The following is a 26,596-nucleotide window of genomic DNA, read 5'->3' on the forward strand; positions in this document are numbered from 1 at the left end:
CCTTTAGCTCTTGGGTTTCTGGTCCTCGCATTTTGCTGAGCCAATTCACCCATCTCAGGAAGAGTTCCTTTCAAGATGGCTCCCAGCCAACCCTCTCCCCAGGGTGGACTTGGCCTCCAGGGAAACAAACAAAACCCGGACTTCTCTGGTTAGGACCACAGTCTGTGGCTCACTCTCACACGACAGGCTGCTGCTCTGCTTTTGCTCTGCCTTCCTGGGTTTGTAGCCTTCGCTCCTGCTTTTTGGCTTCCCAGGCAGGTGTCAGCCTCCTCGCATGCCAGAGGACACATAAAGTGGCCTCCCGATGATCCTCTGGAAGCCGTCCTCAAAGTAAAGGAGGGTCTCTACCCATCCATCAGCTCTCTGGTGTCTTGGGTACTTATTTTCAGCGGTACACATTCACACACACTTCTCCCTTTCTGAGTCAAAACCATATAATTTTTGTGAACCAACAAGCGGGACAAAAAGAAATCCACTACTGGAGTAGGTTAAATCGTGTCAATTGCTTCTAAAGGAAGCACAGCCATGCTGAAGCCTTGACGGTGGACCCCCGGCATCCAGAACTGTGAGAGAACAAATTTCCGTTGTTTTAATCCACTAGATGCGTACCGATTTGTCATGGCAGCCTAAGGAAACTAATACAGTTATGAAGGCTTGAGGGTTTTATTGTTATCGGCAACATTGCTATTTTGGTTTGGGTCCATGCTCTAGTCCTGAAGCTTGGAATTTATGGCCTTGTAAAACACCTAACAGCAATGTCCAGAATAAGCAAACCTACAGGGACAAGAGGTTGAGAGGAGTGGGGCCGGGATAGAAATGGGGAGAGGCCGCTAATGTGCACAGGGGCCCCACAGGAGTGCCAGCAAGGTGCTTGGACCGGATTGTGGTGGTGGTTGCCCGACTTGACAAATTTACTGAAAGTCACTGAATTCTACCCTTATAAAAGGTAAATTTTATGGTATGCAAATTCTAATCCAATACAATTTATTTGAAACAAATCTAAGAGCTGGGGATAATTTAGGAGCCAGAAACCACTGCATCTAATCTCTGGCCAGGAATTGTTTGGGAAATGTGCTGAAGATTATCAGGCCGGCACATCAGTGGTCAAGGGTTTCTAAGTCTGTTTTGATTGTAAGTTGCCCTAAGGGATCAGGGATCAGAGCGAGTATCGTGAAAAGCATGTTTTCCTTTGTTTCGTTTTTATCAGAACATTCAGGAGAGAACTTACTTTGCGGAGCTGAGGAAATTAAAAATCCACCTTCTAGCCAGTCTGTTCAGATTTCCGTTTAGGGAACTTTCCACTGCATTTATCTCTGGGCAGAACCACGGCATAGCTCATAAACAGCGGTGTCCTGCATAACTAAAATTTCCAGGATGTCGATCCCTGAAAAAAAAAAAGTAAAAATACAAGTATGAAAAATTAAATTGAGAGCTTATACATTGTTCTGTGAAGTTTTAACTGAAATATAACATGCACTTAGAAAAGTATACAAGTCCTACGTGTTTAGCTTGATGCCTTTTCACAAACGGAACCCATCTGCGTAACTCTCATTCAAATTAAGGAACAGCACGTCACAGAACCCCAGGGGTGCCATCATGTTCCTTTTTGGTCACTCCATCCCCCTGAGAGTAATCACTAACTTGACTTGCTTGGTTTTGACCTTTATATAAATGGAATCTGAAAGCACAGAGCCATTTATTATCTGTCATATGACTTTAGGGTATGGTTGTAGTCGATTCTCGTTGGTGTATACAATTCTACTGTGTGAGGACACCACCGTGGTAGTTTCATTGCTGCTGGAACAAATTACCCCAAATTTTGTGACTTAAAGCAACACGAATGTATTCTCTTGAAGTGCCGAAGGTCAGAAGTCTAAAATAAAATGGGCCCACACGGCTGTATTCCTTCTAGAGGCTTTAGGGGGAAAAAATTTATCTCCTTGCCTTTTCCAGCTTCTTTTCCAGCTTCTAGAGGCGACCTACATTCTCGGTTTCTGGCCCTCTCCTCCATCTTCAGGGCCAGAAGGGTAGCATCTTCTGCTTAGTATAAAATATGTTTATTCTTTTACCCTTTTTTTTTATTTTTTTTTTCAACGTTTATTTATTTTTGGGACAGAGAGAGACAGAGCATGAACGGGGGAGGGGCAGAGAGAGAGGGAGACACAGAATCGGAAACAGGCTCCAGGCTCCGAGCCATCAGCCCAGAGCCCGACGCGGGGCTCGAACTCATGGACCGCGAGATCATGACCTGGCTGAAGTCGGACGCTTAACCGACTGCGCCACCCAGGCGCCCCTTCTTTTACCCTTTTAATGGGCATTTCAGTCCTTTCCAGGTTTTATCTAATTGGGATAATTCTGCTGTGAACATTCTTTTACAGGTCTTTTGATTTCAATGTTGGGTGTGCATATAGACTTTCTGGATCATAGGGTATGTGCTCGCCCAGCTTTAGATCTTGCAGACAGCTCTTCAGTGTGGTTATGCACCCCAACCAGTAAAGCGTGAGCGTTCCAGTTGGCTCTGTCCGTATCTTTGCCAATCCTTAGTATCGGCCTTTTCTTTCTTTTCTCTTTTTCTTTTTTCTTTTCTTTTCCTTTTCTTTCCTTTTCTTTCTTATTCTTTCCTTCCTTCCTTCTTTCCTTCCTTCCTTTCATTGTTTCCTTTCTTTTCTTTCTTGCCCTCCTTCTTTCCTTTTTAAGAGCTGATATACTTGGCCTGTTAGTTCCCAGTGCACAAATCTGTGCCTCACTCTGATATATTAAAATCTCTTCTCCTCCAAAGCTGAAGATTCCTCGAGCGGTTCCTATTTTCAAAATGAATGAACCATCTTCAAGTACCACTGTCGCCCAGTATGACAGTGACTCCAAGAAAAACTATGGCTCCCAGCTAAACGTCAATTTGCAGCATATTCCAAGAGAAGACTGCCCTGACTGGTGGCAAGTAAGAAAACTGAAAAGGTAAACTTAAGCTTTTCGTGCAGCTGCCCGCATGTAGGGTAGAGGTTACCTCGCTGCCTTGGACCCCAGCCTCAAAGCTGTCCATGTAGGCCTTGGCTGTGCTAGGGCTGTCCTCTCAGGAAACGCTCAGTGCTTGAGCCGGGAGCCTGGGCCAGCGGCAGCCCCACTGGGACAGAACAGCATAGACTTTCCATTTAGATGATCTCAACTGTGAGCTAAGCAACACTTGTGCGTTTTGTTCCCACCTCTTTCTCTCCCCCTTTCCCCCTGATAACCTTATGTGCCAGAACTCAGAATCTTTAAAATATATCCTTTATGTGAGACCGTGTAGGGTGGGCTAACTTTTGTAATGTGCTTACAAATGACAAGTAACACTCCCGGCGAGGCTTCGGCTGCCCTCTCAGGATGTACACCACCACCTCTCCTGACAGGACTGGCCTTCTTGTGTTTTTGGGTTTTTTTTTTTTTTAATTTTTCACATTTTGAGAGAGAGAGTGTACATGTGTGGGAACGGGGGAGGTGCAGAGAGAGAGAGAGAGAGAATCCTAAGCAGGCTCCATGCTGTCAGCGCAGAGCCCCATGAGGGGCTCGATCTCATGACCCTGAGATCATGATCTGAGCCGAAATCAAGAGTCGGATGCTTAGCTGACTGAGCCACCCAGGTGCCCCGGGTCTTCTCACGTTTCTAAGCCAAAAGATGCCACCTAAAGCAGAATGAAAACTGCCTCGAAAGGCAGCACCTAAACTACATCCCGCCAGGGACCAAAGCAGCCCCATCTGTGCTGCTCAGTAAAGGCCGAATTGAATCGCAAGACGACAACAGAGAACGGGTCAAGGAGCACAACATCTCTCTGACTCCCCGGGCCTCTCCTTTCTTTGTTTTCTCCCTCGGGCTCTGATTCTTTTATTCTTTCCATCCTCATCATTTTTATCTAAAGCAAATGCCTCACTGTACCCACGATACAGTCCTGGGCCACAGAGAACTTGAAAGAATGTGAGGGAATTCCTGTAGTTGCTTTCGGTTTAGCAAGTTGTGGTACCTCTCGTTTCAAAGTGGAGCTAGAATCCTGGTGTGTTAATCTACACCGGCTGCCTGAGGGGACGTGTTACATTTATTTGCCCGCAACCCAGTGTTCCTGTGGAAGGAGACCATCCATAGACGCAGATCCTAGCAGACTGGGTGTCACGTCAACTTTGTGCCAGGTCCCCTCGCTGCCGGAAGCCCCGGGGATTTGCCAAGGAAGGCGTGCAGCGAAAGCGATCAGTATTCAAATGAACAGTCAGCACCACTGAGTCACAGGAGCTTGGCAGGGCCCCCAACTCCTGGATGGCCAGATCCTACCTTTATTGAAAATATCGACATGTCATTCAGCATGGATTTTTTTGCATGAATTTTTATTTAAAAAATATTTCATGAAAACACAATTTATCTTGACTGCTGAGTTTTTCTGACACCCCCCAAGATGTAGTCCTGACCTTGGATTTTTCCCTAGAACTTGAGAAAGCTAGTTATCTGAACAAAGAATTGATTAATCACTTCTTTGTGTGAGTAGCATTACATCGGTGAGTGAATGATGATAATTGCTAAAAGGTCTTCATGGAGATTGAATTTTTAAATGCAGCCATGATTCTCAGCTCATGTAAGTAGATAATACTTTTTATCAATTATCCTCACTCGAAGTGCTTTTTAATTTTTTCTGAGTAGTAACATAATGCATGCTTTCATGAATTGCAGAATATCCAGCATACATCGCTCTAGAATGTTCCGTAGGAACATGTTACTGTGTATAGAGAATTACTTCAGATCTTGGACATTTTTTCCTATTTAAATACATGAGGATATACTTAAGTCTTAATTTGAAAAAAATATTGAATGGTGATAAAACATAACCTACATTTTACCATCTTGGTCATTTTTAAGTGTGCAGTTCAGAGGTGCTAGGTACATTCTCACTGTTGTGCAACCTACCCGATTATTTTGAATGTCTGTGTAGTGTTCTATTATACAGATAAACCTAAGAGATACACTATCAATGGACATTCTCCGCGTGTTCTTAAAAACAACATCAAAGCTAAATAAATTGCTTAGCGCTTTAAAATAAGCTTTGTGGGGCACCTGCTTGGCTGAGTTAGTAGAGCACACGACTCTTGATCTCAGGGTTGTGAATTAAGTCCCTCATTGGGCACGGAGCCTACTTAAAAAAATAATAAAGTAAAATAAGAGTTGTCTTATGAAGAGATGGAAGTAAAAAAGCCACGCTAGTGAGCAGAGCTCTTTGGAAGGCAGAGAGGGAGGCATTCCAGTGTTGTGGTTTTGAAAAAGAGCCTGAGATCTGAAGGCAAGCAGGAAACAGGTCCCACATTCCAAACAAACCAGCCTCTAGACTTGGAGAGGTAGGCCCTTCCTCATGCTCCGCTTAACGCCCAAGACGAAGAGGGAAAATGATGCACGGCAGAGGGTGATGAAGATCCTGCGGGAGCATGTGTGTCCACGTGGAGTTAGAAGTTCAGTATTTTCAAGGCTTTTAATTGCAATCGCAACAGCCAAGAGGAAAATTACATTTTAAAATATATAAGGGAACGAATGCTTGCATATCTGTAAGAAAACCAGGGCAAACCCCCCCAAGATGATTTATGAATCCAACTTTTCTACTAACAGTTCTCTTTTGTTTAGGAACGCTGTCAAACTACTGCTGGTTACTGGGGTCCCCGCAAGGACAAAAATGTGAAAATGACTCATTAGCTTAAATTCCCAAACCAAGTGAAATGGACAGGCCAAAATGTTAAATGAAGCTAGAAGATATCTAACACAACTATTTGTGTCATTTAACATTTATAAATAAACATAAATTTACGAAACGTATCTTTTGTCGTAGCAGTGAAGATTTCGCATGTGGCAACCAGAGGGAAAGGACTGTCGTAAATCACAGCACCTCAAAGATGTCATGGTAAATCAAATTCAGATATTCCTTTACACCTAGGATTTGCTTCCATTTGCAGGAAAACTAAGCACATTTGCAGTCATTTTGCAGCTAGACTTCGTGTTTAAGGTAAATGCAAACCAAAAAAATCCACATACTTTGCCCCTCTGAAACCTTAAGTTGGTCTGAGCCGATGGCTCATGGGTTACACTTCTCCTCGCACTGATATGTCCTGTCCATTGGTCGTGATATCCACTGGTGTTAGCATGAACAGTGGAATACGTGGCTCGGGCATCTCTAGGAGGAAAAACCACCTAGAGTTGAGTAACTCTTCTCTAAGAATTGCTCTCCACACAAAGAGCCTAAATGTCCATCAACTGATGAATGGATAAAGAAATTGTGGTTTATATACACAATGGAATACTACGTGGCAATGAGAAAGAATGAAATATGGCCTTTTGTAGCAACGTGGATGGAACTGGAGAGTGTGATGCTAAGTGAAATAAGCCATACAGAGAAAGACAGATACCATATGGTTTCACTCTTATGTGGATCCTGAGAAACTTAACAGAAACCCATGGGGGAGGGGAAGGAAAAAAAAAAAAGAGGTTAGAGTGGGAGAGAGCCAAAGCATAAGAGACTGTTAAAAACTGAGAACAAACTGAGGGTTGATGGGGGGTGGGAGGGAGGGGAGGGTGGGTGATGGGTATTGAGGAGGGCACCTTTTGGGATGAGCACTGGGTGTTGTATGGAAACCAATTTGACAATAAATTTCATATATTGAAAAAAAAAAAGAATTGCTCTCCACACAACCCAGATGCTTTTTTTAATGTTATACTACAGCTGTCACTGAAGGCATTCATCTATTTCATGAGTCTGCTCTTCAAAAGAGTCAAACAAACCCACATTCCTGGGGGCCTCCCGTATCAAAGAGCCATTTTCTCATTAAACTGGGCATGAGCTCAACTTTTGAGTGGTTCTCTCTTCGCTTTGCAGATACCTCCCCAGGTACAAAGAGGGAACCCTAAGCGTCTAAATTTTATTTACGGGGTGAAAGCAGGGAGGGATTTGATATTGCACTGCTAGGTGATTGCATTATTTCTTGGTGGGTTTTTTGCATTCATGTTGTTTCCTCTCTTCCTAAGGGGATTCCCCGAGTCAAGTTCATCTGAAGAAGAGGAAAACCTGGATGACTATGAGTGAGTTTTGAAAGTCTTCTGTATTCCTCTAAAACTAACATAGATGTTTCTATTCTATTCTTCCCCGAAGGCGTTAAAGCAGATGGCTGGGACTTGCTCAGGAGGCTGTATTTACAAGGGTAAACTCATGTGAGGTTCTGGGCCATTTATCTGGATGACAGGTGATAATGAGCTAGATTGTTACTAAGGGAAATATTTTTCCTCAATCTGGATCATCTAACCTAGCCATACATATTCATTGGATTTATCGTATACCTGGAGTTCCCTTCATTTCACTTTGTCTTCGTAGATACAAGATATGACATTTAGACAGAGAAACAGTGCACTATTGAACATTGTACCTGGGGCGCCTGGGTGGCTCAGTTGTATAAGCATCTGACTTCAGCTCATGTCATGAGCTCCGGTTCGTGGGTTTGAGCCCTGTGTCAGGCTCTGTGCTGACAGCTCAGAGCCTGGAGCCTGTTTCAGATTCTGTGTCTCCCCCTCTTTCTGCCCCTCCCCTGCTCATGCTCTCTCTCTCTCTGAAAAATAAACATTAAAAAAAATATTGCACCTGGACATCAGGCACAAACCAGACTCTTCTGGGCAAATATAAATGTGTGATCACCCCAACTATACTGAGACAGGTTGGCCTGAGGGGCCGTTAGGATCCTTTCCAACATCTAAGACTGAATCCTTCTACAAATAGGGACAAATAAGTCCCCTGAGCTTTATTTTAAAATTGGCGTTAAGGAGAGGCAGGAGTGATAGGACAGACTGCGTCTCTTAGACACCTACTACCCAGTGGCGGCTAAGTTGCTCGAACACCAGGATTATACTGTTTTTAGTTCTGTCTTTGTATGAGTGCTGTCACTGATGTATTGCCTCTAGGTACAGTGAGAGGTTTTATGAAGTACATGTCACTGTTTCGACTCTTTGTCTTACCTCCAACCCAGCCTGGCCCTAGCCATCCTTGCCACGTTAGGGAAGACAGGCTGTATGCCTTAAACCTCCACAGCGTGGCCTTTTTACCACCTTCTGGCTCCCCTTTATCTCCACCTTCTTCCCCAGCATCCACCCTCAGGAAAGCCTCTGATGGAACAATTCAAACTAAGTGAGAAACACCAGCACAAAAATTATCCAAAGATGGGAATGCAAGCTGGTGCAGCCACTCTGGAAAACAGTAGGGAGGTTCCTCAAAAAATTAAAAATAGAACTACCCTACGACCCAGCAATGGCACTACTAGGCATGTATCCATGGGATACAGGGGTGCTGTTTCGAAGAGACACATGCACCCCCATGTTTCTAGCAGCACTATCAGCAATAGCCAAAGTATGGAAAGAGCCCAAATGTCCATCGATGGATGAATGGATAAAGAAGATGGGGTATATATACACAATGGAATATTACTCGGTGATCAAAAAGAATGAAACCTTGCCATTTGCAACTATGTGGATGGAACTGGAGGGTATTATGCTAAGTGAAATTAGTCAGAGAAAGACAAAAATCCTAGGACTTCACTCATATGAGGACTTTAAGAGACAAAACAGATGAACATAAGGGAAGGGAAACAAAAATAATATAAAAACAGGAAGGGGGACAAAACAGAAGAGACTCATGGAGAACAAACTGAGGGTTACTGGAGGGGGTGTGGGAGGGGGGATGGGCTAAACGGGTAAGGGGCACTAAGGAATCTACTCCTGAAATCATTGTTGCACTATATGCTAACTAATTTGGATGTAAATTTAAAAAAATTAAATAAAAAAAAAGAGACCCGGGGGCCCCTGGCTTTCTTAGTCAGTTGAAAAACAAACAAACAACAAAAAAAAAAATATCCAAAGATAATAGCACTTTGACAGATGACAACCAAAGGGAGTGACCTTCTAACTGTGGGTTTTAGTCGTTAGCATTTCGATGAAGTGGAAGTCTTCCTTTGCTTTGGAAAGTCCTGATCTGACCATAAAGACAGTCTCTATCTGCATCATTTCTAAATTCAAATGGTAAGTGAGAGGTGTGCATTGGGGAATCCATCAGGAAAGACCTGCCCTCTTCAAAGTCAAAGACACGCCGCAGGGAAATCAGATCCAGAGGGCTGTGTGATCTGGGGCTCAGCCCCTTGCACTGTGCTTGGTGCCCCCAGCTTCTCCCTCTATCAGTGGCCCTGAAGCATTTGTTTTGTGGCCAGAACTTCATGAGCAATTCTATTCTGTTCTACTGAAGGCTGAGTCACCGAGGTTTAGATGGAATGTCACACCTCAGGGCAAGGCCTAAGCCTCTGCTGCTCTGACACTGACATACTGAAATCTTTTTTAAAAACAGAGTCAGACCCCAGGAAAATGACGACACAGGCAGAGTGTACATGCGTGTACGGGGGGAAGGGCTTATTCACAATCTTACCTTGCTTCTCCAGGCTTCCCTCCTCATTCCTGACCATCTCTGTCTTCTATCTCCCATGGGAATGTATCCTCAATCATGTTCCCTGAGGAGTCTCTTGGTTAGCTGTGATTAGCTTAAAATATGAAGTAATAAAATGATCGGTTAATATCTCAAGTTTTAATTATATAGTATCTGTAAAGGTAGAATTAGAAGAGCCTTGTTTTTTAGAAGAGACTTCTAAACTTCTCAAATTCAACCCTCGTCCTAATATTACAAATGGGTAATTCCAAGGTCAAAAAAGGCTAAGTGGCTTGTCCAAAGCCGTACAACTACTTATTAGGAAGTTACGTCTAGAACCCAGAACTCCAAGCTGGCTGATGGCTCTCGCCACTTCATTAGCCTGCCCACCAGCTGACACTTCCATCCCCCGCCCCCCACAGCACACCCTCACCCTCAGGCATTTCTTCCCTCCTCGGGTGTTATCTTCTAGCCAGAGGGTCCTTGTGAGCCCCAAACCCACGCCCCCTCCCACCTCACACCCTGGTCGCTTCCCTAGTATGACATTTTTGCCAAGGCCAAAAGACTACAGACATCATTGATCCCACGTGAGAAACAACTCTGTGGACTGTTGAGCTCTCCACACAAAGTAAGACGTGATGCTCTTGGCTAACTCAGTGAAACAGGCAGTATTTAAAGATTACACCCGGCTATCCCACATCATCTTTTTCTCGGGTGGCTATAACTCTTACTGTCTTAATATAACCACAGGGGCTTATGTATTGCTATCCTTCAAATAAAAAAGATTTGTGAGAAAAGCATTTGCTTTGAAAATGGATGCTATAAAGGGTGCTTCTATCAGATTATTACAAGAAAAATACAGGGTTGAGGGGCTGCCTGCGTGGCTCAGTTGGTTAAGCATCTGACTCTTCGTTTCGGCCCAGATCATGACCTCACGGTTCCCGGGATCGAGCCCCATGTTGGGCTCTGCACTGACAGCGCAGAGCCTGCTTGGGATTCTCTGTCTCCTCTCTCTCTGCCCCCCCCCTCCGCTCACTTGTGTGCTCTCTCTCTCTCTCTCTCTCTCTCTCAAAATAAATAAATATTTTTAGAAATGTAAAAGAAAAACATACAGTTCAAAGACAGGAACTTTCATCTTTGGCAACCCCAGCTTTCCCAGTGGGATATTCTTCATCGGTCTAATCTCTGGCTCTCGCTCAAAACAGCGAAACACAGAACTTAGGGACCAGCTAGGAGGCCAACGGTTCGTCAGCGCCAGCCCGTGTGAAAATACAGACATGCGGGCCCCACCCCACAAGCATCGTTTGGTGGTGGAGACTCCGGAATCTGGATTTTTGAAAAGCTCCTCAGGTGATTCTCTGGAGCAGTCACGTTGGGAAGTCCCCGAGGGAGGCCGACACCTCCTTTGACCCGCCAGAAGGTGGGGTCATCAGCGATGCAGTCAAAAACCACTGACTCTCAAATACGCAATTCTTTCTCGTTGCAGCTGGTTTGCAGGTAACATCTCCAGGTCACAGTCTGAGCAGTTACTGAGACAAAAGGTAAACAGTCGAGTTTTTACAGTAGCCTCTAAGACTCTCTCCCGCTGGGCCCGGGGGGGAACGCGCTTCTCATAGAAAGCGGGGGCTAACCATACAGTCACGTCATCACGGGGTCCGCCCCCTGGGGTACCGGGCCCTTGCCATCTAGCCGCTTCCTCTGCTTCCAGTATCGGTGGTTTGAAACCAGATTGGCCATTTCTCAGCCTTCTGTGAGGCCCGCAGTCCTGAGGCAGGTCTGGCTTGGGGCCACTCAGCTACCCGCGTGTAGCCGGTGGATGGACGGGGAGGGGGCGGTCAACGGGGTGCCACAGTCCTGCTCCGCATGGCTAACGTGGGCTTCCTCACAGCGTGGTGACCTCAAGGAGGTGGCAGGAGAGGAGGGCCCCGTAGTTCACCACAAGCACTTGCTGAGTTTGTGCTTTGGGCACGCTCGCGAATGCCCTGCTAGCCAGAGCAGGTCACGTGGCCCGGCCCCAGCCTCCCTGCGGGAGGGGGTACACAGGGCCACAGTCGGGGGCATGATTTATTGGGGGGCCATCTCTGCAACCGTCTGGCCCAACGCCGACCCTGCTCATTAGCACCTAAACCAGAGTACAACAGATGTAATAGGGAATAAATCTCCCTGGTTTTGTTACTCAAGGCATGAAATCACCAGGAGCAAACTCTTGCCCTGCAAAAATGACGCCTTGATACAGTTCAACCTAATAAAGCACACCAGTGATGTCTCTGAGGGGGACTAGCGAGAACGTGGTGGCCTCACCGCCTAACTCGGGATCCCGTCACATTCACAGGCTATTATCTGCTCTTTCTGAATCCGGGTCTGCTTAGAATTAGCCAAGTCATTAAGAAAGACCAGTGGAGCATGGGGCTTTAACAAACGATTTGTTCTGCATCTCTGGTTTTCTCATACCTTCTAAGGGCATGATACGGTGATATGTGGTTTTAAATTTTATTTCTGAAAGATTGAAACGTCAGGCTGTGATGGAGAAAACTGGGGCACCTGGGTGGCTCAGGCAGTTAACCGTCCGACTTCGGCTCAGGTCATGATCTCGCAGTCCACAAGTTCAAGCCCCGCGTCGGGCTCTGTGCTGCCAGCTCGGAGCCTGGAGCCTGCTTCAGATTCTGTCTCCTTGTCTCTCTGCCCCTCCCCTGCTCGCACTCTGTCTTTCTCTCTCTCTCTCTCTCTCTCTCTCTCTCAAAAATAAATAAACATTAAAAAAAGAGAGAGAGAGAAAATTACCAGTGGGGGTTAGAAACTAAGAGGAGAGGGAGAGTCAGAGCACACAGGGTAGGTCTCAGAGCTGAGCGAGAGGACGAAAGGTCAGCTGTGGGGCCCCTCTGCACCAGCTGTTGGATGACCTGTACCGTCAGTGACCTTTAACATGGACCTAAAAGATCGATCTTCCTACCACCTATAGTTTTCAAGAATAACAAAAATGTCCTCTGTTCCTTCCACACTTTGCTTCCTTTGCAGGGAAAAGAAGGCGCATTTATGGTTAGAAATTCCCGCCAGGTGGGAATGTACACAGTGTCCTTATTTAGCAAGGCTATGAAGTAAGTATGACAGGGATTTCTTTCTTTTATCTTTTGTGTATGTCCTTTGAATACGCTGGCCATTTAGTCACGTTTTGGGACGAGACACCGCCTTTAAACCCTGGAGTTTGGGATCAAAGTATTTCTATTGAATGCAACCATTTGTCATTGCCTGTCCCACCCCCCCACCCCCACTTTGAGAGGTTGTTCTCTAGAACAACGCCAGTCAACGCTTGGTAAAGGAATCTTGGGTTACTCCCCTCGACTTGGCCCTAAGCCTAAAGAGAGAAAAACAGCAATGGAGCCTGTGAACACTCTCGGCCCTAGCCACCTGCTGACCTGAGACACCGACCCCAGCGTCTGGTCTTCAGTAAGTCTTCCCAGTGGGGGGCAAAGCTGGCAGAAAGTTGAATCGGTGTATCTGTGTTCCCGGGACAGTTTCCTTCTGGGGTGCTGTCCTCTTTGCATGGTTACGAGTTCTGCTTTGAAGCCGCACCTCAGGGGCCAACTCCTGACTCTATCATGTCAAGGCTGTATGACACCGAGCAAGTTTCTTAACCTCCGTGCCTCAGCTTCCCTGTTTGAAAAGGGAAAAATAACACTGACTATTAAGTTCTCTGGATGAAGGGAGTTAATTCACGTATTGGAGCACAACAGTGCCTGGCACAGAGTAAGCACTTAATAAACGAGTGGCAGTTACCATCACAGTTGTTGTTCTCGTGAAGGAGCATATAAGGCACCCACAGTCACCGCCACCCACATCGGGATCCCCCGCCAGAGATTCACAGGCCACTTTCCCATCGGCTGCTAGCTCTTTTGTTCCTTCTAATCATCCTGTGAAGCACCGGGGAAAGCTGGTTTTGTGCCATTTTACAGATGAGAGGTCTGAGGTTCCAAGAGCACTCATGAAGACGCACCACAAAATTAATACGTGACCCACTTGAAGTCAGGCCTTCGACAGCAGAGTTCGTGTTCTTTTGACTATACGCCTGTGTCTACATTGAGAACCCCAGCGTTCGGAGATAAGAATCTGGCCGAATCTAGATTAGGATCGCTTGAAAAACTATTCCTAATAAAAACGTTTCTTTTGATGGTTGGATCGCATCACCCTTTCCCTTGGGGCTGTCTCCACATACCGTACCTACCCTTGGTACCTACATGGGGTTTTGTGGGTAATAGCTAAGTGATTAAGAGGTAATTTTATTTTGATACATTTTTTTATGGAGTATGCATCTCCAAATTGAGAGGCCAGAATGTACCCTAAGCAGTCACACAGCATTTTCCAATGCAGGAGGCCATCCCGGGTCCATCTCATGGAGGAAGCTGCACACCTAGAGGCTGGCCAAAGCCAGCCCAGTAGGAACTGGGAAAAGATTTGGTTCACTGAGTATTAAGAGCTCTTGACCCGCCAGCCCTGCAGTTTCAGCCGAACTTCACATCAGGAGTCCTCCTAGTCAAGATCCTTAACCCCAGGTTTATTTCTGAAGGTGGCCAGGTAGAAAATACAGCAGACAGATGAGGACTCAAATGGAAATAATCCAAATTAGTGAATATGGAAGCCTTCATTTACGAAACATCATAAATGGGCTTGAATGAATTTCACGCTGAGACCAAGAGCAAAGTGGCCATTTGCAACAACAAACCACCGTTTTTCCTTTTTACGGGTGCAATTTTGACTAGGCTGGCACTACAGCAACAACAATTTATCAGCAGTTTCTTATGACCAAGCATAGTGCAAATTGCCTTATATAAAATCTTTATAACAACCAATCTTTGTAACAACCAGATGAGGTATCTAGCGAACAGGAGAACTGGACGAAAAGCCCAACTCTTGACTGCTAGGCCATACTCTAAAACCTAAGACAGACATATTATTCCCGATGAGCCTAAATCAGCGTGCCTCGACTCACCACTGTGTTCCAAAGGTAGAGTAAAAGGAAAAACATGTTTTATGTGGCAAAGGTACAAGTTCATATGAGGAAGTAAAGGCACCCCCACCATTTCATCTTGCATGTTCCATTCCCAAAGAGCCTCCCACCCAGGCCTGGATGAGAGCACCCTCAGCCTAATCACCCTTGTCTCCCGCGTTTTAATCTTCATTATTATCCTCAAAGAGAATTGGTGTTCAGAATAATGATCCTGAAACCCTGCAGGGCTCTCAATCATCAAAGGAAGCTTCCAGTCTTGACTTCCTAAGGGAGGAACAGTGCCGAAAGTTGGAATTTTATAGTACATGGATTCTCTATGGCACAAAAGATACACTGAGTTGAGAGAGGAGCTCTCTTGCATAATTACCGATTGTCATGGATGGCTCTAGAAAACCAAGAGATGTCAAGACTGAGACTTCCCCTCTGACTTCCCTCTCCAAAATTTGTGAATGCCATCTGAAGTAATTATTTAACCATGATTTAATCAAGCTTCAATTGAGAATGAAAAACATTCTAACATTCTTTCTTCCTTACCAGTGATAAAAAAGGAACTGTCAAGCATTACCATGTGCACACAAATGCTGAGAACAAATTGTACCTGGCAGAAAACTACTGTTTTGATTCCATTCCAAAGCTGATTCACTATCATCAACACAATTCAGCAGGTAATTTATTTCAGTTGTTCTTTTACGGGTCCTTGTTGATAAATATCAATTTTCTTGGGTACTATGGATCCTCCTAACATTCTTAATCATATCGGGAACCATGAAAAGCAGGAACAAAAATGCTCTCAAGCCATATACCTGCTGTGATTTTTAGCCTATGTTTCCTGGAATATCACATCATACACTCTAAGATGCCAGAAAAATGAAGCTGTGTGAGTTGAGTGACTGAGAAGTAGAGATCCTTGGGGCGCCTGGGTGGCTCAGTTGGTTAAGTATCTGATGCTTGATCTCTGCTCAGGTAAGAATCTCATGGTTCATGAGATTGGGCTCTGTGCTGACAGTGTAGAGGCTGCTTGGGATTCTGTGTCTCCCTTTTTCTTTGCCCCTCCTCTGCTTGCTCTCTCTCTCTCTCAGAAATGAATAACATTTAAAAAAGTAGTTAGAGATTCTCTTTACAAAAATATTTGCAGTCTTGTTCTGCTTATAGGAATAAGTTGATTACAAACTTCAAACATTATAAAAATATTTACACTGGAGCGAGAACCTCCATGGACAAGTTGTTGTCTATTCTGACAGAATTTTTTTCTATGCTGATACTAACACTTATCATTTATTATAAAATTTTTTCAATGTTTATTTTTGAGAGAGAGACAGAGTGCAAGCAGGGGAGAGGCAGAGAGACAGGGAGACACAGAATCTGAAGCAGGCTCCGGACTCTGAGTTGTCAGCACAGAGCCTGATGAGGGGCTCAAACTCACGAACCGTGAGACCATGACCTGAGCCGAAGTCATATGTTTAATCAACTGAGCCACCCAGGTGCCCCTATTATTTATTACATATATAAATAAATTATATATGTATATGTATACACATTATATTTTACAAAGGTGAGATCATTCCACACAATTTTCAGCTTGCTTTCTTTTTTAAAAAAATTTTTAATGTTTCAATTTTATTTTTGAGAGAGAGTGTGCACGAGCATGAGTGGAGGAGGGGCAGAGAGAGAGGGAGACACAGAATCCAAAGCAGACTCCAGGCTCTGAGCTGTCAGCACAGAGCCTGACACGGAGCTTGAACCCACGAACCATGAGATCATGACCTGAGCTGAAGGTGGACACCTAACCAACTGAACCACCCAGGCAAAAAAAAAAAAATGTTTGTGTTTTGTTTTTGTTGAGAGAGAGAGAGAGAGAGAGAGAGAGAGAGAGAGAGAGAGAGAGAATGAGCAGAGGAGGGGAGAAAGAGAGAGGTAGACACAGAATCCAAAGCAGGCTCCAGGCTCCGAGCTGTCAGCACAGAGCCCGACATGGGGCTGGAACTCACAAGCTGTGAGATCATGACCTGAGCCGAAGTCAGATGCTTAACTGACTGAGCCACCCAGGCGCCCCAATCAGCTTGCTTTCTTTACTCTACATGTCTTAGTGGTCTTTCCATCCACATACATATAGCTCACTTTGTTCTATTTAACCACTCATAGGATTCTATTGTAGAATCACTCCATAATTTATTCACCTAAACCTATGTTGATACATACAGTATTTTCACGTTATAATTGGTGGTTTCAATGCACAGTCCCGTACACATAGCTCTGTGTATCTGTATTAGTGTTTCTGTAGCCAAATTCCCTAGAAGTGAGATGTCTAAGATAATGGTTAAGAACATTCAAAATTTAGACACTTTCCAATGCTTTTCAGAGATGTACACTTCCACCAACCGTAATTTCCTTCATCCTCGCCAACACTGGGTACTATTACTTTTTAGATTTTGGCTAATCGACCAGCGAGTACATGTATAGAAATCCCTTCTAGTGGCAGTGTTAACTCACCCTGAGGGGTAATCGTTTCACAGTATACACACACGTCAGATCATCATGTTGCATACCTTAAAGTTACGTATGCCAACAACATCTCAATAAGCTTAGCCAAAAAGAAACTAAAAACAAAGGAAGTCTCCTCTGTCTTTTCTCGACTAGTGCCACTTATGGGCAGTGACTGGATGTACTTCCAACAGTGAGTAAAAATAAGCTGTGGGCTCAGCGTCAAATGTGTGCAAGTCTGACTAGATTACATGCGTGTAGGTGACCTAGCCTTACTCCTGGCTTTGATTTTGGCTCTTGTATTTTTCCTTTGTCCCACTTTCCTCGACTGTATATTTAACCTCTAACACCTAGAAAGTACCCTTTGGAAAAGGTATTGTATGAACAGACATCTCCAAGTAGAACAATTTCACTCCAGAAGATGCACAAGAAACTCCACAGGGTATAGAAAGAAAACATTAAAATGTTTCTTTAGATATTTCTAAGAATCTCATTCTCTTAAGTTTTCTATCGTGAGTGTATTTTGTGAATCACATCATGTGTCAACACAGCAGCCATTGTATGTACATATTTTGCAGGAGTGCGCTCATCTCTTTGCCGATTAAAGGTTTGGGACTTAAAACATTCGGAGACCACACACACCATATAAAAAGTAAATAAATATGTAGAAAAAGGAAGGAGAGGAAAAGGACATCTGTGACAGCTCCCAGGACTTGGAAAATATCACACGTTTAAGCAAGAAACATTTTTTTGAATGAGTTCTTTCAAAACACTATAAATAATGTGATTATTTTAACCCAGCTTTATCATTGCTTGATGTAAGCAATTAAAATGACTTGACCATTTTATGCAACTTAGTAATAGGTTCCATTTTTAATTTTTTTTTTCAACGTTTATTTATTTTTGGGACAGAGAGAGACAGAGCATGAATGGGGGAGGGGCAGAGAGAGAGGGAGACACAGAATCGGAAACAGGCTCCAGGCTCCGAGCCATCAGCCCAGAGCCCGACGTGGGGCTCGAACTCATGGACCGTGAGATTGTGACCTGGCTGAAGTCGGATGCTTAACCGACTGCGCCACCCAGGCGCCCCTCCATTTTTAAAAATCAAGTGGTTTGCTTTTTATTTTGTGCCCTTCTGTACTGTTTGGAGTTTGTAAACCAAATACGTGTGCCACGTGTACAGGTATTTAAATATAGGACTATAAAAAGCAGAGTAAAAATGGGAAATTTTTTTAAATGGAAGATCCCATCAAGGAACCAACTCTATGGGATTTTTTAAAATTACCTAAAGTTGTTTTACCCTTTTAATTTTTGCTTTTACATTGAGCTACTCAGTCGAGTCAAGCAAATCAATCCAATGCAGGATGAATACGGTCAGAATGGATCCTCCCTCTCCATCATGACATCCTGAACTCTGTGCTTTTCCAGCTACTCTGGAGAGAGCACGAGCAGAGGTGTGAACTGGTGTGAACTGGTGTGATGTGATGTGATGTGATGTGATGTGATGTGATGTGATGATACGGTGCTGATTCCATTGCAGGCATGATCACACGACTCCGCCACCCTGTGTCGACCAAGGCCAACAAGGTTCCCATCTCCGTGTCCTTGGGAAGTGGTATGGACACACACTTGAGCTCTTAAACTCCATTTCCTACCATTTCTGCTTAAAAAAGTATATATGTATTTCCAAAAAAGAAAAGAAGGAAGGCCAGAAGGAGGTCTGTGTTCAGGTTGTGCCAGGGAGGGCTTCAGTTCTAATATGTTTGACCATTTTCCAGAAAAAAACCAAAAACAAAAACCCCACAACTTTTCTGTACTCTGAAACTAACTCTGTAATCTCCTCAGCCTTACCAAAAAGACTGTCAAAGTTGTCCTGTTATTAGAGCCAATCACCAGCCTCTAGAACCCCATCACCTGTCCTTTCTTCTTCCGGGATTCTGGGCCCGTTCAGGGGAGCCAGTGTTCAACCTCGTGTATTTAAGGATAAGGACATCCACCCACATCACAGTTTAGTTTGCCTTATAAGAGAATGTAATGATATTTTTTACCAAGCTAAGAGCATCGAGCACATTTTGACACTGGGTGTTTCCAAGATGCCTCCAGTTGGCAAAGTGTTCTAAGCCTTTTTGTCAATAACTGTAGCTGCTTCATGAACAGTATTGTCCTGGTGGCATTATCGTATGGTCTCCTAGGTCATAAGACCACACCTCTAAGGGTTTGTTTTTTTTTAAGTGATCAACTTAAAAAGTCTTACTGTTCTATGTTGCCAATGTGAAACTCGTTGGAGAAGAAACCACTTGGGAAGCTGTCAGCCCCAAGGCCTTCTACTTTCATCCTAAAGAGTGTCCGTCTTGCCTTACTAGGAATATGGGAACTGAAAAGAGAAGAGATTGCCCTCCTGAAGGAACTAGGAAGTGGCCAGTTTGGAGTGGTCCACCTGGGCAAATGGAAGGGACAGTATGACGTTGCCGTTAAGATGATCAAGGAGGGCTCCATGTCAGAAGATGAATTCTTCCAGGAGGCCCAGACCATGATGTAAGTTTCTTCTGAGGAATGGCAGTTTGGCCCTTACCATGGGAGGACATTCATGCTAACAGGTCTGTCCCTAACATTTGCAAGGCCTCGAGCAAGACTCCACACATCATAGGTATATTTAGAAGTTATAAATAAAGCTGACGCACCTTTAAATGAAATCGGTTCTACGCTCCTCTGACCAGTATACCTTCATAACAATCTGAGAGGCCATATTCAAGTTTAGAATTCTCAAGACTCTTTAGAGAAACTAGCCTCTGGCCCATACCACTGCTCCCAACTCTACCCCTCTCCTTTCTCCTCCCACCCCCAGCTCTGTCCTGCACTGTACTCAGTACTTACGTGTAGACATAGCATTCAGTACATCCGGGCTCCCTCTGTGTCTCCCACAAACAACTATTCAACAGCGAATGATCTTGGTTAGGGGTAAGACACACCAATAGCATGGTTCACTCTTAGCATGACTGGCCCAGGAAGAGTCTACACAGGTCCTGGAAGAGGCCTCAGGACTACGTGGATGGGGGATTCCAGAGTCTCGGTACCCCAAGGGTGATTGAGAAAAAGGGAAGCATGGGTTCTGAGCTTCCTTGTCCTTTGGGGAGGTGCATGGTGGGATGAGGAACAGAATGGGGCCCTGTAAAGCACAAGCCCAAGGGTAGGAGCCTCTAGTGGCCAGGGCTAAAGCAATACTGAAAACTAACGCCCTACGGGCAATATCCTTTTCCTTTCTGGTACCTTCAGTACAGTTTGACAAAACTGCTTTCTCGCCCTACTTCTTTCCTCATCTGGTAAATGAAGATACCTTCCTAATGGGCCTTGGCTCCCAAAACAGTCCACAATGCAGGTGTGGGGTTTTTTTTTCTTTCTAAGCTCACTTTCTCTCTCTCTCTCCCTCCCTTCCTCCCTTCTCTCTCTCTCTTATCCATGTAAATACAAAGAATTATTTTAATGATTCTACCTCTTCTTGTAAACATGGCGAACCAGACTTTGAAAAGGAACCAACCATCCGGGTTTGCCCGAGACTTTCCTGCTTTAGCCCTGAAAGCCCTGTGATCCAGGAAACCCCATAGTCCCAGGCAAAGTGGGACAGCTGGTCATCCTGCCTTTAGGGAACGGATCAACACAAACAATGTCACAGCGGGATTTTGGTCAAAGATAGTCAAAATCACAAATCCTGGCCTGCTGCAGAGTAATAACACTTTTAAATTTTTTTACTTCAACACTTGCATGGTATTTACAGGCATTTCCTTGAGCACTTTATAAATCTTAATGTATTCAATCCTCGTAAGAAGCCTAGGACGGATGTACCGTTGTTGTCTTTGTTTTCGAGGAAACTGACGCACAGAAATGTTAAATAATGGGCCCAAGGTCACCAAGCTGGTCAAAGTGGCAAAGCAGAGATGCAAACCCAGGCAGACATTCCAGAGTCCATTTCCTTAGTCATTCTTTCATCAAGACCAAAGGCACCAGGAGAGTCAGAACACCCACTCTGACCACAAATGCAGGATGGTTTGGAAGCAGAAATAGTATGTGCACGCAAGCCTCTGCCCAGGGCTGGCTTCACGGGCACGCAGCCTGCACGGCCTGGGGCGGGGGGGCCCACTTAGAAGGGCTCTGCGCTTGGCTTCCTGATGGGAGGTCACCATCTTGAAATTCTTAATCATTCTTAAGTAAGGGTCCCCGCATTTTCGTTTTGTACTGGTCCCTACAAATTATGTAGCCTATCCTGCTTTTGGCAGTTATACCCTCAAAACTGGGGAGGAGGCCCTCAGTGTCCTCCTTTTGTAGCAAAGAAAAATCTAGCGGAAACTCCCCTAGGCTCATGGTGTAAACCCTGTGTCATGGTATCCATTTAAACATATTTTTTTTTGCAATTAGACGGCTGGTCATCACACAGAATCATAAAAAGCCATCGACAAATCACCTGGTCATAAAGAAAGAAATCAAACTGTATCCTAAAGGGAAAATGTTATTATCCCAGATGTGATGGTCAAATTGAGGCCTGTCATGTGGGCAGTATCAGTTGACATGGTGTTCCCACCACGTGCCCCATGGTCAGTGACTGAATTTGCTCCAGGAACAGCTTTTATTGGGCGATGGACTTGTGTCCCGCCACTAGCCTTCTGTTTGAAGGAAGCAATACCAGGTTCCATGCCATTGTCTAAAATAGCTGAAAGAGGCATATCCAAGCTCATGACCTTGAATAACCTCCAAAGGCATGTCCCTATAGTTATGTTAAGAAGGAAGAAAATAGGGGCGCCTGGGTGGCTCAGTCGGTTAGGCGTCTGACTTTGGTTCAGGTCATGACCTCATGGTTCGTGGGTTCGGGCCCCGCGTCGGGCTCTGTGCGGACGGGTCGGAGCCTGGAGCCTGCTTCGGATTCTGTGTCTCCCTGTCTCTCTGTCCCTCCCCCCTCACTCTCTGTCTCTCAAAAATAAATAAACATAAAAAAAGAAGGAAGAAAATAACTACTTAATAAATGCTTATTTACTTAAAAATTCTAAAATCGACATTAGATTTACTTTACACACGTGAACATTAAGGAATCAGCCTGCAAACTGATCAATCACATGGACAAGGGGATGAACACCATAACAGCAGGTTATCCATCTGTCATGACCTGCCAGAAGGGCTATGTCATGTAGTTACTATTTTCTAAATTGATTATTGAAAGGTAATGTAATGACAATATAAAATGGATTTTTTTGAAAAAGAAAGAAAAAATCATGCCTAATCGCACTTCCCTAACATGGCAACTATTTTCCTTTCTCCTACACCCTTCATGTTCTGCTATAATTTTTTTTTAGAATGAAAGGTTTGGACTTCAAAACTTAGAAAGTTAGATGCTTTGAACTGGAAGCGATGGCCGTTACAGTGTGGAGCTTTCCCCAAATCAGCCATGGAAGTCTCCGGATGCCAGGAGACCAAATGGGATATCTGGCACAGCAGGCCATCGCTTCCCTGATTCTCTGTGAGAAAGGCGAGCACAGCTCCCACAACCACTAAATTGCTGTTGGGGTTGTCAAGATCCAACAGGAGGCGGCTTTTTTCCTTGCCTTCAAAGGCTAATGCTCCCAGAACAAAATCCAAAACGTTTCCCTCTCTTTCTCTGTTCAAGTAGAAGGGGAGACATTAAAACAAGCAAAAACCTGAGAGGGATTCTTTTTCAGGACATCTGCAACATGGAGTGTGGAAATTCAGTACTGAACTTTTGAAAATCTTTTGTTTCCAGGAAACTCAGTCACCCCAAGCTGGTGAAATTCTACGGAGTGTGTTCAAAGCGATACCCTATATACATAGTGACTGAATATATAACTAATGGCTGCCTGCTTAATTACCTGAAGAGTCACGGAAAAGGACTTGAAACCTCTCAGCTCTTAGAAATGTGCTATGATGTGTGTGAAGGCATGGCCTTCTTGGAGAGCCACCAGTTCATACACAGGGACTTGGTAAGCAGAGCCACTGGACGTTCAGAGAAAGAAAGCAATCCACGGTCCCCACCTCCAGCGATGGGGCCATTGGGAAGGGTGACAAGGAGGGCATCCTCACCTTCACTTGGCTCACCTGTGACTTGCTCAAGCACATGACGCTTTTGTAATAAAAGCCACGATTTCTAAATAAAATATTTGCAGTACAGAAAGACTAAAAGAAGCCATCAGGATTTATGTAGCTGTGTGGTGGTGTGGAGGAAGATGGATACAAAGGAAAGAGTTTGGTCAATTTCGTGTTTCTCCGAACCAATTAAATCCAAGTTGACCTTTACTCCAGGGAGGGCTCAGGGCCAAAGCAGTCAATTAAGACCATAAATGAGAAATACAAAACCAGAAGGAAGTGAAATCTGTGTGTCTTTGGGTCAGGGTGGGTTGGGGGACGTTTTGCTCGGTAGGCACTGGTATTTATCTTTAGAGCTCCGCTTGCTCTGAACAGCAAACCTGCCACGCACACTAGGCCGGTACAGCATCTCCGCCTTCAAAGCGCCTGTTGATGCATGGTACCCCTGTGGTGGAGAAGGAACCCCTAGAAATAATTTTTCCCTTCTCGCGGACGAGCTGCGGTTCTGTGTTTGACGTGTGATACCTTTCATGCCGTTTGACAAGGATGGCTGCTTGCGTGAAAATACTTAGGGGCGCACATTTTCGTTTTGAAAAATTGCCAAGGACACAAAGACAGAGTCTCAACATTTGGGGTTTTGATAGGCAATCTTAGATTGGGTGAGAACTCTGCTAAAGAGAAGGAAAGTGTTGGATCCTGATGTCGGGAGATTCTTGGCCACTTTAACTGTTTGGTAATTTTGTGTTTTCTCCAAAGGCGGCTCGGAACTGCTTGGTAGACAGTGATCTCTCCGTGAAAGTGTCTGACTTTGGGATGACGAGGTAAGCCAGTTCCAAAGAGGCAAGCAATGAAAGAGGGGTCTCCATTCACACCTAAATGCCATCAGAATTGAAGGCATTGTGGTGATATGGAACGTGCTCTGAATTGGGGGGTTAGAAACCTGGATCTCTTCCCCATACTGCCTCTGACCACCTATGAAACATGTCTCACCTCATTTCTTCACTAGGAAGATATAGTTGTTCTTCAGAAATTACCCAAAGTCCCTTTTCATTCTTTCAAAACTCTAATATTTTTTAACTTCTAAAAAAATTCCATGAAAGGTCCTAAATATTCTAATATAACATGGTATAGCCAGATTATTGGGATGTATATACATGTATACATGTATATATTATGTATATATTTTTTAACTCAGTCAAAGCTCCTTTAGGCCTTTCTTATTTTCTCTTAATATTCATTCAAATTGGCATAGCATAGGGGCGCCTGGGTGGCTCAGTCGGTTAAGCATCCACCTTCAGCTCAGGTCATGATCTCGAGGTTCATGAGTTCAAGGCCCACGTCAGGCTCTGTGCCGACAGCTCGGAGCCTAGAGCCTGCTTCAGATTCTGTGTCTCCCTGTCTCTCTGCCCCTCTTCTGCTCACACTCTATCTCCCTCTCAAAAATAAACAAACATTTGGGGTGCCTGGGTGGCTCAGTCAGTTAAGCGGCCGATTTCGGCTCAGGTCATGATCTCGCGGTCCGTGAGTTCGAGCCCCGCGTCAGGCTCTGTGCTGACAGCTCAGAGCCTGAAGCCTGTTTCAGATTCTGTGTCTCCCTCTCTCTGACCCTCCCCCGTTCATGCTCTGTCTCTCTCTGTCTCAAAAATAAACGTTAAAAAAAAATTAAAAAAAAAATAAACATTTAAAAATTTTTTAAAAACCGAAACAGGCATAGCATTAACACCAGGAAAATTTTTGTTGGCATGTCATTAAATTTTCTGTATTACCAAGTAAGGCACGAAAGTAGACTCTGAGATTTGGTTGGCATTCTATCACCACTTTATGATTTAGATAAATTACTTTTTTTTCTTCAAGTTTCTATTTAAATTCTAGTTAATATATGTGGTAAAATTGGTTTCAGGTGTAGAATTTGGTGATTCATCACTTACATACAAAACCCGTGCTCATCACAAGTGCCCCTCTTAATCCCCATCACCCATTTAGCCCATGCCCCCACCCACCTCCCCTCCAAAAACCCTGTTTGTTTTCTGTAGTTAGGAGTCTCTTATGGTTTGCTTCCCTCTTTTTTTTTTCTTTCCCATATGTTCATCTATTTGTTTTTTAAATTCCACATATGAGTGAAATCATATGGTGCTTGTCTTTGTCTGACTGACTTATTTCGCTTAACATGACACCCTCTAGTTCCATCCCTGTCGTGGCAAGTGGCAAGATTTCATTCTTTTTCACGGCCGCAAAACATTCCATTGTGTATATATACCACATCCTCTGTATCCATTCATCAATTGATGGCCATTTGGGCTCTTTCCACAGTTTGGCTATTGTGGACAGTGTTGCTAGAAACATCAGGGTGCCCGAGCCCCTTCGAATCATCATTTTTGTATCCTTTGGGTAAATACCTAGCAGTACAATCACTGACTGGGTCATAGGGTAGTTCTATTTTTTTTTTTAACTTCTCGAGGAACATCCATACTGTTTTCCACTGTGGCTACACCAGTTTGCATTCCTACCAAAGGTGCAAGAGGGTTTCCCTTTCTCTGCATCTTTGCCAATACCCATTGTTTCCTGTGTTAATTTTACCCGTTCTGACTGGTGTGAGGTGATATCTTGTTGTAGTTTTGATTTGTATTTCCCTGACGATAAGTGATGTTGGGCATCTTTTCATGTGCCTGTTTTAGCCATCTGGATGTCTTCTTTGGAAAATGTCTATTCGTGTCTTCTGCCCATTTTTTAAAACTGGATTATTATTAGTTTTTGATGTCGAGTTTGATAAGTTCTTTATAGATTTTGGATTCTAACCCTTTATCCGATATGTCATTTGCAAATATCTTCTCCCATTCCATAGGTTGCCTTTCCAATTTGTTGTTTCCTTCCCTGTGCAGAAGCTTTTTATGTTGAGGAAGTGCCATGAGTTCATTTTGGAATTAATTATCTTATGATAGCAGTTTAAAAGAGTCTTCCATTTTCTTTATTCTGAATCTTCAGACTATGTGAGCCTCAGAGCCAGTTTCATGGGTTTACATAGGAAACGAATATGTACATGTTGGCCTTTCCATTCAGCGAGCGTTTATTGAGTGCCTGCTAAATGCCAAGGCCTTGTAGGAGATACTGACATAAATGGGATAGTACCTGCCCTCAAAATGGTCATCTTAGTCCTGAGAGCAAGTAGATTTCAAAACTGAGACAAAATACAGCTATAAAGTTGTGTCAATTCGACATAAACTCACATAATTCTGAGGAGGAATACAATTTCAAGGAGGTCTGCAGAGTTCACCAAGGCTAGCTTTATATTTAGCAGACATAGCCCTGAAACACCATAGGACCGTCTGAGTTTTGTTTTAAAGTTGTCTTTTTTTTTTTTTTTTAGTCATCTCTACCCATAATGTGAGGCTCAAACTCACGAACCCAAGATCAAGAGTCATGTGCTCTACCAACTGAGCCAGCCAGGCGCCCCAGGAGGATCTGTTTTTAAGTCTTCCCTACAATTCAATATTAGGAAGTGCTCCTTTTCTGGGACCCTCAACATTGTCAAGGTGTCCCTTGGGCTGTGTACCCCTTACCAACACTCCAACCACCCACACGC

At 44.2% G+C, this 26,596-nt stretch overlaps 1 protein-coding gene across 4 annotated transcripts in view; it reads left to right on the forward strand.

Annotated features, from left to right (window-relative positions):
• Positions 1-26,596, forward strand: part of BMX (BMX non-receptor tyrosine kinase) — a 53,496-nt gene that overhangs the window by 17,572 nt on the left and 9,328 nt on the right. For 3 of the 4 annotated variants that reach the window (XM_045051194.1, XM_011291615.4, XM_045051196.1), the window contains exons 7-16: positions 2,780-2,955; positions 5,832-5,903; positions 7,022-7,075; positions 10,936-10,990; positions 12,465-12,544; positions 14,989-15,116; positions 18,473-18,547; positions 19,296-19,467; positions 22,697-22,913; positions 23,773-23,837. In XM_045051194.1, the coding sequence (XP_044907129.1) occupies positions 2,780-2,955; positions 5,832-5,903; positions 7,022-7,075; positions 10,936-10,990; positions 12,465-12,544; positions 14,989-15,116; positions 18,473-18,547; positions 19,296-19,467; positions 22,697-22,913; positions 23,773-23,837 (1,094 nt within the window). The remainder of the gene's footprint in view (positions 1-2,779; positions 2,956-5,831; positions 5,904-7,021; positions 7,076-10,935; positions 10,991-12,464; positions 12,545-14,988; positions 15,117-18,472; positions 18,548-19,295; positions 19,468-22,696; positions 22,914-23,772; positions 23,838-26,596) is intronic. The other variant, XM_045051195.1, reaches the window with a different exon arrangement.

The sequence above is a fragment of the Felis catus genome, chromosome X (assembly GCF_018350175.1).
Source record: "Felis catus isolate Fca126 chromosome X, F.catus_Fca126_mat1.0, whole genome shotgun sequence".
In the NCBI taxonomy this organism is placed as follows: domain Eukaryota; kingdom Metazoa; phylum Chordata; class Mammalia; order Carnivora; family Felidae; genus Felis; species Felis catus.